We start from the raw sequence: 21,995 nt of genomic DNA on the forward strand, positions 1-21,995 counted from the left end.
TTTAAAAGTGTTACTTAGACAAATGTATCCCCAAAATTTCATTAGTCTACATTAATTAATTTTTCGTGTTGCGGCCTCTTTCCGTCAGTGAATTAAAAACATCCACGTTAAAGGTATAAAAATATTTGCTTTCTTTAGGGGAAACCGGAGCACATTTGCTCGGGTTTCTTTTCGCAATTTTTTTTAAAAATGTAGAAGTTTGAATGTTGATGTAAGGCCTAGTTATCATGATTGTCGGAATTGCAGGAGTACCCGTTCTTCATTTCTTTTTGACTGGTTGTATCGTTTGAAGCAGTAAATACGATGGCAGTTTTCATCACATTCATCAGTTATAAGTTATAAATTATAAGAGACAGCAAGACGAACTGCATGAGACATTCGTTAAGACGCTTCGGAAGGATTAGTTTGTGAGAGGAGATTAAGAGGAACAAAGACATGCAAGATGATAGACGACACCAAAAGAAGCTGGTATTACGCAGACCCGAAGAGGGTGGCTGAAGACCGTAGAGCGTGGAGTGTTATAATGAGAGGACATGCTCTTGGGCAGAACACCAATCATGACATCACATGTAGGGCTTCCCATACTTTTCGTTATTCTTGCTTTTATCAATTTCTTGCCATTACCACTCTTTGCTCTTTTAGCATTAATTCTTTCTGCTAGAGATCCGTCAGGTTCAAACAGCATTTTAGAATTTCTGCCGTTTATTCTCCTGTGGCTTAGCCACGCGGGGTATCCGAGCGGTCTTAGGCGCGTTGTCACGGTTCGCGCGGCTCCCCCCCGTCGGAGGTTCGAGTCTTCCCTCGGGCATGGGTGTGTGTGTTGTCCTTGGCGTAATTTAGTTTAAGCTAGATTAAGTAGTGTGTATGCTTAAGGACCGATGACCTCAGTAGTTTGGTCCCATAAGATCTTACCACAAATTTCCAGTTTTCTCCTGTGGCTTAAAATTGTTTAGACCGAAGTTTCAAACTGCTGTTGTTTTGAAGCTTTCTTGACTGGAGTATCAGTTTGGACGGCAATTAAAAATAGTACGTAAACGTGCCACAACAGATCTGCGTAAACTTGCCCCATGGTCACATTTGAATTACTTTCGGAACTGCAGCAGCATCTTTCGTGCTTTCGAATTATGTAGATCTGGTCTGAAAAGGAGAATAATCTCCTGTGAACCGAAAATGTATTAATCTGTTTTCTGTTCCAAACGGTATGCTTCCTAGGAGCTTAGATATTTGAGTAACAGAATTTACTCACCTTGCACAAAAAGACATGTTTTCTTCGCCTTAAAACGTCCTCTTAACTGGTCCCCTGAAGTTTGCGAGGGTCCTCAGTAGATGGCAGTACAAATCTTCCGTGTCTTCCGTGGTCGGTAGCGTCCGAGTGAGAAAGGTTCCTGAGAAAAGTGCTCTGGGAAAACGTGCTCCGTACGTAAACGTGTCGCGTTTCTCCCTTTACCTCCATAGGCAATAAAGGCAGACATAAAATGATGTAGCTACACAACTGTTTTCCATCCGTCCACCTCCACACAAAACTGTCACGTGACTCAAAGCAATGCGTTTTTTAGAAATACACTGATCACAACAGTTATTTTTTTAATATTAAAATGACGAGAAACAGTGAAAAGATTTTGACATTTTTATCTTCTTTCACGGTCGTTATGTTGTGTGAAAGAGCGTAGTTTGTAAGTAGTTCTGCAGTTGCATCCTTTTAAAGCTGTTTTTATCGCCATCGGTAAGCTTGCGACAGCATGCCCCACCAATACGTTCCAAAAGCGTTGCGCATAGTAACGGGATTTTTCCGGGACTTATATCTAGAGTTCTGTTGATGAAACAAAGTTAGGGTCAAGTGTTTTGGATAGCCCTTGGCCTAGGGACCACATGTATACCCAACACAAGTATCATCGTAGTGTAACTATCTTGTAGTATACGGTTAAGGTTTGAATATTACACACTTCCTGCAGCTTAGGCAACCAAAGCCAATCAACTGGGTCTTTTTACATTAAATGTGGTATACTGCGCGCCTTACGGGGATTATGGAAGCACCATTCAATTCATGGGCAGTTCCTGGGCACACCTGAAAAAAGCGTTATTCATCCTTTTTACCCATCAGCAGACGGTATCTAAACAACGAATGGCAGCATTTGGCTCCAATTCTGACAGTATATTCTCTAGGCATTTGTATAGAAATGCCATATTCCGTATTTCAATAATATTTGTTTGTTAGAGATATACACCGTAAAAAACATGGTTTCTGGGTACCAAAATTGTGCAGCGGCTTCGAAGACGACTGTGCACAGCAAATGGCTGAAGTTTTTATGATATATTCGTAAGACCCTGACTTCGACAAAACTTGAAATTTTTTTGATATATTTATCCGTTTCCGAGATACAATGGTTCTTCTAAGTTACCCTACCTGTACATAAAATCCGGTTTGAGCCGAAAACGTAGTTTATAAAGAGGCTTAACACGGAGAATTGTCCTGCAAAGTGTCTCCTTTAGCATCAGACAGGTTACAGAAACCTCGTATCGTAGTAATGAAACTTGCAAATTTTTTATGCCTGTAAAATCCGATCTGAGATGTAGAATTAATTTTGCGTTATTTCAGTTTCATGTAAGTGAACTGTCAAATTTTACCTGCGCATACAGTTTTCTTCTTATGAGAGACATGCCCTGCCGAAGCAGGGAAAAGGAGGGAACCAGCGAAAAAATGCACTGCCGGAACACAAAAAAAGGGGAGTAAACTCTTGTAAACACTAGCTAAAAAGTGAGTACCAACTGCTTCATTTTACGTTCGTCAGTGTCTTTATAATTTTCTGAAAAATTTCGGTGTAAGAAAAAATTCGGTTTTTTTATATTGAGAGAGAAGCAGACAGTAGCAGTGGGAGAGAGACGAAAAATTAATAAATTCTGGTAGAAAGTGATAGTGATACAGAAATAGCGAAGGAGATATAGGCAGTGTGAGAAAAAAGAGGGACGAAGTAGCACTGGAACATAGTTAAGAGTGACAGAACACTGCTAGGAACAGAGTGAAGGAGACAGTGTCAGTGAGACAGGAATGAAGAGAAGGAGAAAGTGGAAGTGGGTGAGAGCCAGCGATAATGAGAGACAAGGTCAATGAAATTGACAACGAAGAAGAGAGAGAGATAGTGACAATGACAAGAGGCGCCAGCTATATGCTTTTATAGCCTACAGAGGTACAAAACACAGATACATTTGCAACTTTTGAAGTGTTCATTTCATCCATGCCTCGGAGCTTCTGTAGCGTTGGCAAAGTAACACTCGCAGCCGCGGCCAGAATCGATACACTCTACGTGGTGTGCAGCGCGCGAGACAGATAACGGACGTACTGCTCCGTGGATTTAATCGGGAGCGTTTATTAGCCAACTCGGGTTAATTCTCCGCTGTCCGACATTACGAGTCGTTCCAAATAAGCCCGGCCATCCGCGCTTCGATCGGCGAGACTGGGTTAAACTTATCGCAACTCCAAAAGCAATTAATCAAATCTCCATAACTATCCAATTACATTCGGAAAAAGATTCCAAGATACGACCACTGGACTAAAATATGTTCACGGCTACACCACCTTCAATCGGCTACCAGTAACCCCCAGAGATAATGATCACAACAACAAAGCAGGAGAAGAATACCACTTTTAAATCTCGCCGGTGGCAAATATCGTTTTTTGAGTTTCTTTCACTAAAACACAACTGCTCACCTAGCTACTAGTTATACCATATGATGCAACGAGTATGCTTGTCGGACACGAGCACGCCCACTTTAAGTAAACTCTCGCCCAGAACAATCCAGAATTCAATCCGAAATCTGCGCCTGCGCACGGGAACGCATTTTCGTAATCTCTTAACTTTCCACACGCCCTATGAAAACAGCACATTCATCCCAGAGGCCACACAATTTCCGCACCGCACGAGAGCTGCCGGAAGACCCTCATGATCGCGAGATCCAAAACGCTCACAAAACTATACTAATGTGCAAAACCTACGGGGGAAAGTAAGTTTTGCAAGATTTGCCAGTGCCAGGTAACACAGCCCGATAAAACTTGGACCATACGTAGAAAGAAGTGCGCGATTAATGAAGGTCCGTTGGACATTACAAAAGAGAGAACATTGTTCTTACTAGGTAGTGTGTTCGCCACGGAAAACAGTGCATGCCGTGCGACGTGCTCCCTTGCTAGCCACGAGGTTAGTAGTCTTGTGGTAGGGCGTTAGGGCGTTCCATTCCTCAAACAGCAAGGTTTACAATTATTGGACGGTCATTGATGCTTCAGGACGTCTCTCCACCCCATCCTATACCTACTCGACGACATTTAAGTCAGGGGAACGGGCATAGCAGTCCATTCAACTGATATTCGCTCCTTCCAATTGCTCCTCTACCTGCTCATATCGGTGCGATCACGCGTTGACAGCTACAAAAAAGAAGTCAGAGGCGAATAAATACCTGAAAATACGCCCATGGGAAAGGAGTACAGCTTGGAAATAACACTGAGCAGTGAGTGTACAATATTCAAAGTTATGGAGGTCAGTACGACCAGGCGACATTATCCCTCCTGGCACCATAACGCCTCGACAATCAAAACCATAACTTTCGACAGTGTTTCTGGGTGGATTACGTGCTCTGCTCTCTCGTCCAGCATCACTACTCAAACTGAATCAGCTCACGAGCTTGCGACCACACTCCTCACTGGTGAAGTCTCTGTGCTCTTGGCACCGCAGAAAACGGTGTCCGCGATGTGCAGGTGTCAACGGAACACAACGTGCGGGTCGCTGTGCAAATAGAACAGCCACCCATATTCGCCGTGCTATAGTGGAGAGTGATATTGAGTGCCGAGCAGTCCTGTTAAATGCGGTTGCAATTGCATCCGCGTACTTATCTCCAAATCTTGCATTCGGCCCTGGCTTTAGTTTCATAGATGACAATTCGTGACGACGTCGAATAGCGTGAGCGGAGGAGCTGTTGGAACTAAAGCGTATTCGGCGAGGGGACTGGCCTGCCCTTCCCCGATTTACATCCCACCCAGAACGTGTGGCACACGTACTGCAGCAAGTGATTATTCACCTCAGCGATTATACAGCAGTTGTCAACTGCGTTGGTGAAGAAATGGAACAAATGTTACCATCGTTCTTATGTTTAGCACAGCAGTGTGTTTAGTATTAAGGCCTTTCAGGCGAAACCGAGTCGGAAGCAGAAAGAAGTCATTTTTTTCGCCGTTTGCTGCTACTACTTGTATCGCGTTTGTAAGCTGCTGCATCATGCGGTGAATTATCACGTTTATCTGCAACGGATATTGGTAAACACCGGGAACAGTAGGAAACGTTCCGTATCTTAAGTCGTCCTCGCATGTCCTGAACACTAGGCACTGTATTTTCCATATATTCCTCTTCATTTCTTAATGTATCTGTCCACCCAATTTTCAACATTCTTCTTCGAGTCTCTTCAGTTCGGTTGCACTGTACATGCTTGAGCATTATCCTGCAAAATGATGGCCAGGTCCTGCAGAAACTATCATCACTTCTGTCTCTAAGCTGGTCGTAGATTGTGTTCCAAAAATGGACACCACAGAGACAGAAGTGATGACCGTTTCTGCAGGACCTGACCATCATTTTGCAGGACAATGTTCAAGCACGTGCAGTGAAAGCTGTTACTGATTTGTTTGACTGATGGGAATGCTGTGTGCTATACCACCTACTGCACTCTCCTGACTTAAGCCGTCGTGAGTTCAACTCGATTTCTAAACTGAAGGAAACATTTCATGGCATTCGCTTCAGAACTGCTACAAATTCGTCGGGCAATAGACCGCGCCCCTCGAAGTGTCAAAACACTGGCACTGCTAAGAGTATCCTACGGCTTCCACATCGCTGGCAACGGGTTGTACAAAATGCTAGTAACTACTTTGAAGGTCAGTTAAACGTTGAAACACGTCTCTATTTTGTACGAGCTGTAAATAAATAGTTGCCACTATCAAAGTTCCAAGTCTCGTATAAGTCAACAAGTGTCTGGCACAGTTGTTAGACAGGTTACTGCTGCTACAATGGCAGCTCTTCAAAATTTAAGTGAGTTAGAACGTGGTGTTATAGTCGGCGCACAAGCGATGGGACACAGCCTCAGCGAGGTAGCCATAAACTGAGGATTTTCCCGTACAATCATTTAAGGAGTGTACCGTAAATACCAGGAATCCGGTAATACATCAAATATCCGACATCGCTGCGGCCGGAAAAAGAGCCTGCTAGAACGGGACCAACGATGACTGAATGAAATCCTTCAGCGTGTCAAAGGTGTAACAATTCCGCAACTTTCTGCATATCTCAATTCTGGGCCATCAACATGTGTCAGCGTGCGAATCGTTTAACGAAACATCATCGATATGGGCTTCAGGGCCTACGCCCACTCATGTACCATTGATGACTGCACATCACAAAGCTTTACGCCTCGTCTGGGCCCATCAACACCGAGATTGGACTGTTGATGACTGGAAACATGTTGTCTGGTCAGACGAATCTCGTTTATAATTGATCGAGTGGATGGACGTGAATTGGTTTGGAGACAACCTCATGAGTCCGTGGATCCTGGATGTCGGCAGGGGACTGCTGAAGCTGGTGTAGGCTCTATTATGGTGTGGGGCGTACGTGGTTGGAGTGATATGGGACCCCTGACACGTCTAGATACGAATCTGACAGGTGACACGTACGTAAGCATCCTGTCTGATATCGTGCATTCATCAAGTTCATTGTGCATTCCGACGGACGTGATTAATTCCAGCAGGACAATTGCTACAGAGTGACTCCAGGAAGCTCTTCTGAATTTAAACATTTCGATTGCCCACCAAACTTCCCAGACATGAACGTTCTTGAGCATATGTGGGATGCCTTGCAACGTGCTGTTCAGAAGAGATCTCCACCCCCTCATACTCTTACGGATTTGATGTCAGTTCCCTCCAGCACTACTTCGAGTCCATGCCTCCTCGTGTTGCGGCAGTTCTGCTAGCTCAATGAGGCCCTACATGATTTTAGGCAGGTGTACCAGTTTCTTTGACTTTTCAGTGTGTAAGCATTATAGAATCCGATGCACCAAATGTACGTTCTCAGCAATTTCTTCCTCAAATTAAGGCTTACTTTCGATACTAATACACTTCTCCTGGCCGGGAATTCCCTTTATAGCAGTGCCAGCTTAGAGAAAACCTCTTATCATGATGTACACAACAATCAAAGAAACGAGCGACCAGGTTCATAAGTTACACAATTGCTATTAATTCATATTTTATGAAAGTAAAAACCCTTGGATGTATCTGCTTGCGTTTCTTCTATGAACTTGACTCAGACAACATTCTTATATCCTGGAAGTAAAATCGGTAAACCACAATTATTAACAGAATTTAATATCATACATGAACGCAAAACACGAGTAGCGCTGTACTTTCATCATTTCAGTAGCACTTGTGCTTCAGAGTGAAAGATCCGGGTTTATATCTTCCAGAAAGTTGATGTTTTGTGAATACTTTCACTTCAGGATCGCTACACGCCAGCGAGCAGCGTGTGGTCTTTCGGTGTGACGCTCTGGGAGATCCTGAGTCTGGCTGGTGAGCGGCCCTTCCAGCACCTGTCCAACGAGGAGGTCATCCAGAATGCCGAACACATGTACTACGGCGGGGAGCTACAGGTACGTTTCTCTCATTATTCCATTAGGTACACCTTACCCCTCGCAGCCAACTCCCATTCCGTTTCCTGAGCATAGGCAGGTACCTGAAGTCTTTGTTTTACTATATCAGCAGATAACGTACAATTGACGTCAGTAAACTGTTAATAAGTACTTCTGCAAGCTTTCCAATTGCAATATCAGTTTAGATCACACGTTTGATGAAGATGAAAACAGGAAAGAGTGACTATGGGATTGTGTAACAAATGCGTAAGAAACTGTAAGGTGTCAGAAAAGCAACACTTGACATTTTGTATCCAGTAATCAGTCTTCTGACTGACCGCTACGATTTCCTCTCCCGTACCAACCTTTTTATCCTAGAGTAAAGTTTATAACATACGTCCTCAATTACTTAGCTGAATGTATTCCAATATCTGTCTTTCTCTACAGTATTTACACTCATACAGCTTCCACTAATGGCATGGAAATTATTCCCTGGTGTCCTAATAGATGTCGTATCATTCTATCCCTTCTTCTTGTCAATGTTTTCCATACATTCCTTTCCTCGCCAATTCTGTGCAGACCCTTCTCATTCCTATCTTACCATTCTAACCGATTTTTCAATGCCACATCTCAAATGCTTCGACTCTCTTACGTTCTGGTTTTCCCACGGCCCATGTTTCACCAAACATACAGTCTCGGAAATTTCTTCCTCAAATTACGGCCTATGTTGGATACTAGTTGTGTTCTCTTAGCCAGGAATGCCCACTTTGCCATTGTTAGTCCGCTTTGTATGTCCTTGCTCCGTCGGTCATGGAGTACTTTGCTTCCTAGGTAGCAGAATACCTTAACTTCTTCTACTTCGTGATCCGCAGTCCTGCTTTTAAGGTTCTCAATGTTGTCATTTTCACCGCTTCTCATTACTTTGGTCTTTCTTCGATTTACTCTCAATCCATTTTCTTCACTAAGTAGATTGTTAATTGTCTTCAACAGATCCTGTAATACTTCTTCACTTTCACTGAGGAAAGCAATGATATCTATGAATCTTAACACTGATATCCTTTCACCCTGAATTTTAATCCCAATCTTCAGACTTTCTTTTATTTCCGTCATTGCTTCTTCGATGTATACACTGAACAGTAGGGTCGAGTGACTGTATACTTGTTTTACACACTTTTTAATATGACCATTTCGTTCGTGGTCTTCCTTCTTACTGTTCCCTCTTGGCTCTTGTGGATACTGCGTTTCACCTGCCTTTCCCTACAGTTTACCGCTATTATTCTCAGAATTTCTAACAACCATACTACATTGTCAGATGCTTTTTCTAGGTCGACAAATCTATGAACATATCTTGATTTTTCTTCAATCTTGCTTCCATAATAAATCGCAACCTCAGAACTACTTCTCTGCTACCTTTACCTTTCCTAAGGCCAATAGGATCTTCATCTAACAGATCTTAAATTTTTTCCCTTTCTTCTGTACATTGTTCTCGTCAGCAACTTTTAAATCACATACCAAATCCAGTTGTTCCACTACTTTCTGAATCCTCATGCCATTGATCATTGCTGACTGTTCCGCCTTTCAGAGTCCGTTTCCCACTCCAAGAGCAAGAGGGTGCCCTGAACCTTTGTCCACTCCTCCGCCCTCTTTGAGAAGGCCGTTGGCAGAACGAGGGTTACGTCTTATGCTGTAAGTCTTCGGCCGCCATTGCTTATGATTTTTATTCCAAATTTAAGCAGTGGCGTGCTGATAATCCTGTTAGAAGAAGGAAATAATGCACAGATATTTCAAGAAAGTGCAGCGTATTTTGTAAGATTATATGTGTAGAAACAAGCGATAAACTTTGTCTTAACTGGAGCACTACAAAATTTTTATTGTTCTAAAGAACCTTTGGATTTTGGAAGGGTATATATTTTATATGTTTGAAGATACTATCTGGGCACACTTCTTTATAATTACAATTAGGATACAGAGCTTACATTAAAGATTCACAAGTTTTCAATTATGCTGACAACCATCAAACTCCTTCCATACTTCCATGAGCTTCGCTGGAGCTGCTTACAATGCCGTTGCCATGCAGCCTCGCAGTTTACCCAGTCTTGAAAGGGGGGGGGGGGGGGTTGGACATAGTTTACTTCTGCCAGTACCTCAACTCCTTCGGCGCGTCGTGACTCGTGCTCTGGTAGCTCCGTTTGTACAGCTCTTGCACGGGAATGTCAAAGGTCCCGGGTTCAGATCCCGGTGTAGCACACAGTTTAAATCTGGCAGCAAATTTCCTATCAGCGCACACACCACTGAAAAAGTGAAAATTCACTCTGGATATCCATATACGTGATTCCTGTCGCGAAATCTTTTGTCGTGTCGTGAAACAGCTTAAAAGACAGGAAGCCAAGTGGAGACTCTCTGGGCTGAACTACAGAATACAGAAAGGAAAGCTAAGGTCTGTTACTCTGATTTGCACGAAGCCACGCGTTGTGCTCGATGCCATATTGAAACCGAATAGAAGCGAAACGATAGCAGTTTACCTCCACGGCTCTAAACGGACATTCCTAGGAAACAGATCTAATCTACCTTGGCTAAATGAAAACTTTTAAGAAATGAAACGCTACTGAAACAAGGTGAGAGAAATCTTTTGTTCAAAGTTCATCATGGAGCTTTTACATTAATTACTGTTCGTGTTAACATGAACAAGCTGTGAAATACCACTGCTTTTAGCTCCAGATGACAATGAAGCTACTTTGTTTTGTATATATCGGTTCTTTACTTGCTGAACTTTTAATTTACCTCTTAATTTTTCTTTTCTGGGACTGTGAACTAATAAGTCAATTTCGCTTTCAACAGACACAACTGTTATTGAATAATCTGCGGGAGTTTCAGGGTATGCATCATTGCTAGAAATTTCATTCAAATTTTCAACCGGAAATTAATGCATTGGCATTACTTAGAATGGAGCCACTAGCCCTATTAAAATTTAATTTAGGCAAATATGTTGAATTAGTACCAAATCTTTAAGATCATTCTAAGTTCTTACGTAATATGAATCATACTAACATATTACGTAATAGGTGAGTCAGATTCGTTTAATAAATGACGACTAATAAGTTCGTAAAAAAAAATTTTCCCAATTTTGTACTGAATGTCAAATGCGTTCAGATTTTCCATTCAGTAACTGTTGGCGTCGAATCATCATCATCATCTTCTTCCAGAAAAATATACTGCAATAAATCACTGTCATTAGTTTCAGAAATGTGCATTTGCTTCTACGAACTATTCGCGACTGTTTTGCTCCATTAACTGTAAAATAATGAAAGAATCTACTTTTATGTACGGAGTTGTCGTATATAGCTTACTAACACTTCCTGGAAAATTATATACAATCCCTATTTTTTGTATGGCTTTCCTGTTCATGCCTTTTGTAAAAGTATTAATAAATACACTCCTGGAAATTGAAATAAGAACACCGTGAATTCATTGTCCCAGGAAGGGGAAACTTTATTGACACATTCCTGGGGTCAGATACATCACATGATCACACTGACAGAACCACAGGCACATAGACACAGGCAACAGAGCATGCACAATGTCGGCACTAGTACAGTGTATATCCACCTTTCGCAGCAATGCAGGCTGCTATTCTCCCATGGAGACGATCGTAGAGATGCTGGATGTAGTCCCGTGGAACGGCTTGCCACGCCATTTCCACCTGGCGCCTCAGTTGGACCAGCGTTCGTGCTGGACGTGCAGACCGCGTGAGACGACGCTTCATCCAGTCCCAAACATGCTCAATGGGGGACAGATCCGGAGATCTTGCTGGCCAGGGTAGTTGACTTACACCTTCTAGAGCACGTTGGGTGGCACGGGATACATGCGGACGTGCATTGTCCTGTTGGAACAGCAAGTTCCCTTGCCGGTCTAGGAATGGTAGAACGATGGGTTCGATGACGGTTTGGATGTACCGTGCACTATTCAGTGTCCCCTCGACGATCACCAGTGGTGTACGGCCAGTGTAGGAGATCGCTCCCCACACCATGATGCCGGGTGTTGGCCCTGTGTGCCTCGGTCGTATGCAGTCCTGATTGTGGCGCTCACCTGCACGGCGCCAAACACGCATACGACCATCATTGGCACCAAGGCAGAAGCGACTCTCATCGCTGAAGACGACACGTCTCCATTCGTCCCTCCATTCACGCCTGTCGCGACACCACTGGAGGCGGGCTGAACGATGTTGGGGCGTGAGCGGAAGACGGCCTAACGGTGTGCGGGACCGTAGCCCAGCTTCATGGAGACGGTTGCGAATGGTCCTCGCCGATACCCCAGGAGCAACAGTGTCCCTAATTTGCTGGGAAGTGGCGGTGCGGTCCCCTACGGCACTGCGTAGGATCCTACGGTCTTGGCGTGCATCCGTGCGTCTCTGCGGTCCGGTCCCAGGTCGACGGGCACGTGCACCTTCCGCCGACCACTGGCGACAACATCGATGTACTGTGGAGACCTCACGCCCCACGTGTTGAGCAATTCGGCGGTACGTCCACCCGGCCTCCCGCATGCCCACTATACGCCCTCGCTCAAAGTCCGTCAGCTGCACATACGGTTCACGTCCACGCTGTCGCGGCATGCTACCAGTGTTAAAGACTGCGATGGAGCTCCGTATGCCACGGCAAACTGGCTGACACTGACGGCGGCGGTGCACAAATGCTGCGCAGCTAGCGCCATTCGACGGCCAACACCGCGGTTCCTGGTGTGTCCGCTGTGCTGTGCGTGTGATCATTGCTTGTACAGCCCTCTCGCAGTGTCCAGAGCAAGTATGGTGGGTCTGACACGCCGGTGTCAATGTGTTCTTTTTTCCATTTCCAGGAGTGTAGATTACATTAAACATTATTTCTGTTTATTTTGCTGCGTAAGTAATGTAAAAACTAAAAGTATGAGATGATAATTTTGAAAGTCGGACTGGAAACTGTAACCCCAGGTTTACCGTCCTGCAGTCTTTCCATTACGCTATGCGCTCCTTCAAGCAGTGTTAACAAAGATAGCTTATCTCTCCCGTAGCTGCTCCAATAAAAGCTATTTTTCTTTAAACGCCTTGCCACCAGGAACTCCCTCTTCTGTCCCTTCCATTTTTGGTAAAGCCCTGCATATACATTATGAATTTGGACGAAATCGGTATGACGAGTAACCACCGTCTCCTTGTGAGCTGCACGCTAGCAGTACGTGGCGCACTCAGGCAGCGCGTGCAAATAAAATATTTTACCTTCTAATGTTTCCATTCTGAGTGAGATTGGCTTTCCTTCCAACTTAAAAAACTATTTGAATATATTAGCGACATTTTGTGTACAGCAATGTGTACTTAAAACGAACCACAGGTAAAAGCAGCCAACGATCACATTTTCCAGTGCCAACATTTCAAATTTTATGCTATGGAGCACCTGGAAATTAAGTTTTACAGTGACTGTAACCCATAACGAAAAAAGTGTGTACTTCATTATCATGCTGTGATATGACACTATAAGCCACAAAAGAAGTCACTTTTATGTGCCTATTAATATCCTCCGGATGGAATGAGAGATATCATATACAGGAGCGAAGAAGACCCGCATATGTGAAACAAGTCTTTTTTAACTTTTTAAAGGAATACCGGAAAACTAACCACAGGCGTTGATGTAGGTTTGCTTCGTTTGCATGCAGTACTTTTTACAATTTAATGAGCTTCAACTGTTTACAGAAAGAAAGTCGGAAAACTCATTTTCTTCACGTATTTCTATTAGGTGCTTCTTTTGAATCGCTGTTTGCTTTCGTGTGCGGCCTTCTCTCTTAATACTCGTCATTATATGTTCCTAGCTTTTACAGTACGTAAGACAACTATTTACTTGTAGATGAGACCAGCGGGTAAAACGCAAAATTAATAAAATTAATCCGTTTGCCTTTGGCTTCAAATACAGCTGTCACCTCGGCCTCAGTATGGCAGACTTTTCGCATGCGCACTGAAATTTGTCACATGCACTTCATCTGAGTTTTCACTTTGTATATACTGTATTCTGTGGCTGAACCGTGGTACGTAGCTGCTGTGTAAATTGCCTCATTGAGCAAGGAACGCACAAGCTCGCAAGCTAGCTGCACCAGGGAGACACCTAGCAGCAACTACACGAAGCATCAACTCAGAAGTAGCGCCAATTATGTACGATGAGTACAGCAAAATTTCTACTCCCATTCACATAGACGACATGCTCCTGTAAAAGCGGATGAATCTTTTTGAAACACCATTATTACAATGTGGCCTTGGCATTGATTAAATGGTCAGCACATATCCACACGATCAAATCATTTACGATGACGTCACTGATATTTTGATTCCCTATGTCCATATTACCAGCCACATATGTAATGCATTTCTTTCCTATCATTTGAACTTTTCAACATAGTTTATTATGTACCGTGCAATCGCTTTTCTCTTAATCTGTACCATGCATAGTTTCACTTATTTTCTATAATGATGTGTGAGATACTTTGTAATGGTTTCTAATAACTGTTCAAGGTTCTGCTGCCGAAACCAAACTTGTGTCCTGCGGAAATCTACGATCTGATGTGCGATTGCTGGAAGAGGGATGAGGACGTTCGGCCCACATTCAAGGAACTGCACGCCTTCTTAAGACTGAAGAATGCTGGGTACAGACCTGGAGAGTGATGGCCCATTTCCGTCGATTACTGACTGCTGGTAGCTGACACTTTGTTCAGCCATTATGTCTATGGCTGCCTTAGTTTGATTTGAAGCTCTTCATGATGTTTGACTGATATGAAACCAAGCGTTCAAAAGTTCTCCGATCCCAGGAAATTATTTCTACATTCAGCCAATTGCGCCATTCCACGAACAGAACTGAAAATGTCGCATTCAACGCCTGGTCTAATGCCAAAATGAAAAGGTGATGTTATGCTACAGATTTTGCGAGGCGATAGAGCAATTCATGTGATGGAAGTTCTAACAATTTAATAACATTGCAGTCTTAGGCATACGGGTGTGAAGAGTGTTATGTTTTCTGTTTGAGTGATAGACATTAGACTAAATATTTAGATCGATTTGAATGTTGTGGCAGAGGCTCCGATGTGTAACATATCCCTATCAATCCTATAATTCATAAGTGACAAAGTCGTTGTTTACCACAGTTCACGTTTGTGGCTAGTGCTTCCAGATATCTGAATAAGTGACGTGTGCGTTACGACATTCAACGACCGTGCTATTCAGATAAAGACGTATTTTGTGTGCTATTTTGGTAAATGCAATGTTACAAACTTTCTGAAAATAATCCAGGCGAATAAATGCATCCAGAAGTACCCCGGCACAAGTAAACAGAATAACGTAAAATCATCAACGCTTTTAATATAGTGAATCATACCTATAGCACCCCACGTAATGAGTAGCAACGAATATAAATGATTTTGCAACTCAGTGGATACCATTGTACATACAATTGATTGCAGAGTAGTGCTGTACAAATTTTGCGGGACAATCAGAGGCTTCTTTAACCTAATCCTTCACTCTGTACCTTCTCCTTCTACCTCATTTCGCCGAAGTGATCTTGTGATAGTGCTAATTCTAAAGCTGACAAGTAGAGCAAGAATTTCTTCCGCTGAGATAACCTATTTATCCTGTAATAACCTCACAAATTTTTATGAAGATTTTTCTAATACGTCTCGTCTTATTTTTGTAATTGTACTTGGCGTAATTTACTAAATCACGTCTTCTGACGTGTGTATCCAATGTTACTTATTTCAATCGGCTATTTTCGACATAATAATGAAATATGTGGTTCCTCAAGCAAAAGGAAATGCCAATGGTACTATTTCCTGCGCACCTAGCTTCCCTTACGCTTTCACGATGGGTTATTAAAATAAAAAGTTAAGAACTGGGCATTAATGCATAGCCTAGATAAACGAATAACACTCTCTACGGATGTCGAAGGAATTAAAAACTACTGAGCATGTTGAATCAGTATTTACTTTTGTAGTGGCTTACGCAGTTTCACTGATTGTATCATCTTTGTTGAAACAAAGTCAAATGCTGACTTCTCACTTGGCGAATCGTTTTCCACAACTTTCTTTCCACATTCTGACGAAAAACGTTCTACAAAAAAGCAGTCTCGTTGTCTCGAAGTAACTCTACTTTTAAAAACGTTCAATGTGTAATGTGAAGAGTATTTCAATTCAGTGTGTCGATTCAATGATTTTAAACGTTGTTAAATATATTTCCACACAAGTAGTGCTAAGCATGTACTTTATGTTACTGCACGTCGATTGTCATCAGTGTAAACTAAAATTTGTTTCTATGAACTAGTTGTTGTTGTGAAGTGTTGAAGACTGCACGTAAACCACAGTAACAACGACATCAGTAGGTGTGTGAGCTATACGGAGTTATGAGCTCTAGTTAAAACTAAATAATCAGCATACGAGGAAATGAAAGTTTCTTTACGGAAACTTAAGCCAGAAATGTAGATTATCTTTTCTTAACATAGATTTTTATAAATGAAACTACGTGAGTTAGACAAGTATTTATTGTAAGCAGTATTAATGAAAGTTGTTACCATCAAACTCTTATTGATCAGTAAGTAAAATTTTAATTTACGAATTTAGTTGAAAGTTGATCAGCAGTAGCAGAAATTATTTGTCACTGCACTAATGTTCTGCTTATTTTTGTATCCCTAACGTGTGCTTGATATAAAATAGAGTCCTTGTAGCAAAATGGTGTAGTGCAAGGAGTCAGTAGGTTAGCGAGCATGTAACAGAAGTCTGTCTGTTGGAAGTTGTATTGTGATATTTTCTATCGTGAAAACCTGTGAACACATGTCAGAATTGTGCAGACTTTTATATATAAATGATAAACAAGACATTATTTGACTTTTTTTCCCCCACACATTCCACCCTACTCTACTTCTTTTGAGTTACCAAGTTGCTTAAACTGCTATTGCGTGAACTGCTCGTGTACATCTTTTATGAAGCAAGCACAAATAATAATAAAGATAATTTGCGTTATCGGTTATTGTCTGTTCTGGGGTACACAATTCATACATTTCAGTTTCACTTCAGGAAACAAGTGAACTATAGAAACAAGAAAGCCGAGACGATACGATATGGGATACGACACATTATAGAAAGGATCGCATGAAGCCACTCACTCCTGTTTCCACTGGGATGATGAAGATATGCAATAAGGTACACGATACCACTCGCCATACGACAAACGAGCATATAGCATGAATTACGTTTCCCTTTCAGTTTCAGTGGCATTTATGAGCTCCTCTGAAGAGGACGTCATTGCGACTAATTATTATTTAAAGTTCAAAAAACTGGAAAACAAGTAGTAGTATTGTATGCACCCGTATAATCCTACAAATATCGAACATAGCTCGGCCGTGATTTCTTGTGAGGTGTCTCAACACGAAATTTCAGTTAATTCTGTAGAATGAGTCCATATAGTATCTATATTTTGGATCAACTAATTTCATCTGCTCTGATAAAACAGAACACAAATTTTCGAGCTGCTATATCTTCTGCTGAGGAGCTACTTATTACAATAAGGTAAGTTAGTGAAAGTGTGTGAATGAAGTCAAAAATGCCACCAAGGAGAGTTCTCTCTCTCTCTCTGTCTCTTTTCTTTTATAGGCCACCTAGTATGTTGTATTCAGTGTGGTACACATATAAATAATGGCTACAAGTTAATTAACCTAAAATAGTACGTCTATAAATGTTCAGTCTCGCAAAGTATGTTTTAGCTTGAGTAGTATTCGGAAGATACGTAATGCGTTTACCATCGATGGTGTCAAATTGGGTGGCTGGGTAGACAATATTTTCGACGAAATGGAAGATGTCCGTGACGATAAGGAAAATCCCGACGTTCCCTCTCGGCTCTGTTCAGCTGCTCATTAAGAAGGAGCAGGACTCTAGCTTTGAGATCTCTTTTACGCTTGCCACAAAGTTCTCAGAAATCATGGAGCACATACTGAAAAGACATCTAGTCAGAATCATCAGCTCATGACTCCCGGTGTCTATTAGTTTCAGTAAGCTTTACATTTCCACACTCGGCTTGTATCAGCAGAATACGAATAAGAGAAAAAAGGCATCTCCGCACTCCATATAGCAGGCTATAGCAGACGGCAGTGTGGTGCGTAGCTGCACACCTCATCACGGACAATCTCCAATATAATGTACCTATAGAATCGAGAATGGAAACAGGTATGTCTCCATCCAGCTGCACAAACGATTTAAATTTGTAGGCTATGTTTTGTACGCAGCAATCTACGACCTATAACCTACCAAACGGAAATTGGCCAGCGGCTACATCCTTCCCTGCAAATTTTGCAAAACATACCAGGTGGATCACTTATTTACGAAGTATCACAATAACAGTGGGCAATAACGAAAAGAAATTCAGTTCAAAAACAAGCTGTGATGTTAGACTATACGACTATTTTTGAAAAATCGTTTTATCAAAATCGAAGGAGAAAGACTACATAACGGAGGACACGCATGAATTCCTCGATACTAGTTTTTAATTTTTTACCCAAAAAGTAAAAGTTTTCCTAAGGAAGTAACTACAGAGACGGATGTAGCTTTGTTCCATATACATAAACTTTTTTTGAGCCACATTGGATGACTTGAAATTTCCCTCGCCTTGAATCGACAAGTTGTGTGAAGTGACAAGCAGTCCGTGTTGCACCAAGCAATACGATGGAGACCCGTGTCAGTATCGTTTCACTGTCGTCAGAATGTGAACCAGATACGTCGCTTCAGCTATCATTCTAGGCGCTGTGCAAGCGGTTTGCTTCTGCTGCGTATCGGGAGGCCATCACGTATCGAATAGCATAATGCATCGCCTCAGTATGAACAGCACTTGCGTATTACATTGGTGAGTAATATGGTACATGACTACATACACGACTCGTTTCGATCAGATGGATTTTTTTTTCATTTTTGGTTATTAATTTTGTTTTACAATTAAAAAAGTGGCGGGCAGACAGTAAATGAACCACTTTCAAAGACATGAACAGTTCCTTGTAATGTTAACTGCAGCTCAAGAACGCCTGCACAGAGTTGCTTGCAGAGATTATACATTAGAGGAATTTTACTAGTCGCTAAATATTTGTGAGAAACCATGAGAAAATCATTTTGTATTGATGTCGTTTAAAGATTTCTTTGCCGTAGTGTAATTTTGACTGAGATCTCTGTCAAAGAAAACTTTAAACGATAGCAATTCAACATGATTTTCTCTTACCTTCAAAGGTTACCAGCACTGTTAACACGAAACATCATGATCACTTGCTTAACAGAGTGTCGGTCCACTTGTGATAAGCGACAAAACAGCAATTCTGCGTGGTATGGATTCGATACTTACTTTGCTATGTTCCATAGGTAGGCCTTTGCGGCTGTGTTTACATGGAATCAACTGATTCCTTTGATTCAACTAGACAGATCATTGAATGGAAATGGTTGTGTTCTGCTAGTTAGAGACTTCATGTTCCCGGAGAATGATGGAATTTTTACGGATGACAATGCACCAGCTCACCGGGCCACAGTTGTGGCTGGTTTGAAGAACATTCTGAAAAAAATGGAGCTAACGATTTGGCCACCGAGATCGCTTGACATGAATCCCATCGAACATTTGTGGGAGATAATAGAGAGGTCAGTCCGTGCACAAAATCCTGCACCGGCAACACATTCGATATTATGGACGGATATAAAGGCAGCATGGCCCAGTACTTCTGCTGGGGATCTCCAACGTGATGTTGAGTACATGCCACGTAGAGCTACTTCACTACGCTGGGGATAAAACGACCGACACGGTATTAGGAGGTATCCCACGACTTTTGCCACCTGAGTGCAGGCTCATATCAGGTGCTTGTATACCCCAGATACTGCATCACCAACAAAAATTTGTAGCACTTGTGGATTTTCTATGCCTCGTAGATACTTCACATCAGGCAGACGTTTTGAATTGCTTTCAGTTGAATTCCACAGCTGAGTCTGTTTAAAAATCTACAAATTACAATATTTTCCATATCTACCACTATGCACATAAACAAAAGGTACTTACTATCTGTAACACCTATGAACACAATTGAGTAGCAGTCTTTATAATAAAAGTACATACATCGATTTTCTACAGGACTAGCAATGGGGACGTGATTCATTTCTGATGGCCCTATAAAATGAGGAAAGTTGCTACCCATTCGAATCCATTTTCTACAGACTACCACATTTCCTGTATATGGGGATTTATGCACTTGCTTTTAAAACCTTCCACGATGCTTGAAAAACATCTCTGTCACTTTTGATGTTGAAATTTCTACTCTGAAGGAGTAATGAAGGTCGGTGAAAATACATTAATATGCTAGATATCTGAAAAACGAAAAAAAAAATTTAGTCTCTGAGGAAGGTACAAATTATCATTTTGTGTTTTTCGGCAGCTAATGTAGACGGTACTTAATATTATGTTATTTAGGCCAGAAAACGCCAAAGCGATTGAAACATCTACTTGACGCCTTCACCAAAGATGAAAAGAGGGCAAAAGAATGGAAAACTAGGCACGTCAAACAGGTCAGCGGAGCATCTGTTGGGTCCTTCTAGGTGATACTTTATTTTGTGACGCACAGTGTTTACACTCACGGAAAAAAAATCACAACACCAAGAAGAAGCTGTGCCACATAAACTAAAATTGGTAGGCGTGTTTATGCATATGAAAGATGATGTCTATCCACATTTGGTGCCAGTTGCTAGTAGTGCCACTATAACTGGCTCACTAGTAAGCACTCGTCGACATGATAACAATAAAACTCCAATTTCCTCACAGTTCGTTTCAAACAACATAGTGCGCTTAAAGCAAATAAATAATTTCAATGACACAGTAAAATTTAGTGAACTGGTTTGACGAAGGAAAAACACTGTCAAGAATAGGCTGACCTGTACGAGGGCAGAGGGGATTTTACCGCCGCGGTGTGCGTAAACGGTCAATTTCTGTGTGTGCACCCAGCCCACGTCCAGTGGCACGCCTCACTTCTTTGCCGCGTCGAAGGTAGCCGCAACTACGTGTGTAGCGCCGTTGTCGTCGCACCGTTCGAGTGAGTACCTGCACTGCTGAAAATTCGGTCAGCTCCCTATTCAAGGTGGGTGAAGTGGCTGTATGATCCAGCACGGAGGATACAATAATATGTTTGTCCTCTCTGGCACTTTACAAGAGATTCGCCATTCGACAGGCACGAGCCTGCCGCTGCCGAATTCCGATATGGCTTTGGTACACGTTTCTCCTTCTTGTACAAGGCGTAACACAATCATCTGAAAAACACACAGCACTCAAATGCTATTACTGAATGGAAAACCTATAATCCTTCCTTATACAACGAAGAACAGAAATTGCATCATCAAAAAATAATTAATTTTGAGTAATGAAATTCCCGGAGTACACTCGTCTAGTAACATATTTAAATGATTAACATTGCAAGATCGCAGGTTAAAGTACGCGTGAGACAAGCTGTTGCACATGTAAATTACAGGTAGATTAACGAGCGGTGATACAGCCATAAAGTTGAATTTAAACGTGCTTCCATTGTTTTGTACAGGTGCAGGAAGTCACCTTGTGGGATGGAGTTCGGTGCCTGCTGCTCTTGTTCGGCCGATACAGAGACGGTTAATGTTGTTTGTGGATGGTTCCCGGGTTCGATTCCCGGCGGGGTCAGGGATTTTCTCTGCCTCGTGATGACTGGGTCTTGTGTGATGTCCTTAGGTTAGTTATGTTTAAGTAGTTCTAAGTTCTAGGGGACAGATGACCATAGATGTTAAGTCCCATAGTGCTCAGAGCCATTTGAACCATTTTTTTGTTTGTGGATGACGCCGGAGCTGTCGTCCGATGAAGTCCCATATGTTCTCGATTGGAGACATGTCTGGTGACTGAGTAGCCCAAGGCAACATGCCGATACTCTATAGTGCATATAGAGTAGCAACAGAGTTATGTAGTAGAGTGTTATCCCGTAGGAAAACAACACCAGGAATGTTGGTCATGAACGATAGCACAACAGGTCGCATCAACCAACTGACGAACAAATGTGTGTTCAAGATGCTTGGGATAACCATGACAGTGCTGCTGGTGTCTTACGAAATCTACCCCATGTCTCAACTCCAGTACTAGGTCCTCAGATGCCCTCCTAACAAACGCTAGGCCGTCACTAGCACCGATACAGAACCGACTTTTCTCAGAAAACACAACAGACTTCCACAATGCGCTCTAGTGAGCTCTCACTTATCACGGCTGAAGTCGGAAATGGCGGTTGTTTAGGGCCAGTGGTATGCATTCTACTGTCTGGCTCGGAGCTGTCCTTGAAGTA

General features: G+C 42.3%; 1 protein-coding gene across 1 annotated transcript in view; it reads left to right on the forward strand.

The window, feature by feature from the left end:
• Positions 1-16,473, forward strand: part of LOC124776806 (discoidin domain-containing receptor tyrosine kinase B-like) — a 458,663-nt gene extending 442,190 nt beyond the window's left edge. The window contains exons 16-17 of the mRNA XM_047251959.1: positions 7,513-7,662; positions 14,165-16,473. Coding sequence (XP_047107915.1) covers positions 7,513-7,662; positions 14,165-14,314 — 300 coding nt within the window. The 3' untranslated portion in view covers positions 14,315-16,473. The remainder of the gene's footprint in view (positions 1-7,512; positions 7,663-14,164) is intronic.
• Positions 16,474-21,995: the final 5,522 nt, after the last annotated feature.

The sequence above is a fragment of the Schistocerca piceifrons genome, chromosome 1 (assembly GCF_021461385.2).
Source record: "Schistocerca piceifrons isolate TAMUIC-IGC-003096 chromosome 1, iqSchPice1.1, whole genome shotgun sequence".
NCBI classification, from domain to species: domain Eukaryota; kingdom Metazoa; phylum Arthropoda; class Insecta; order Orthoptera; family Acrididae; genus Schistocerca; species Schistocerca piceifrons.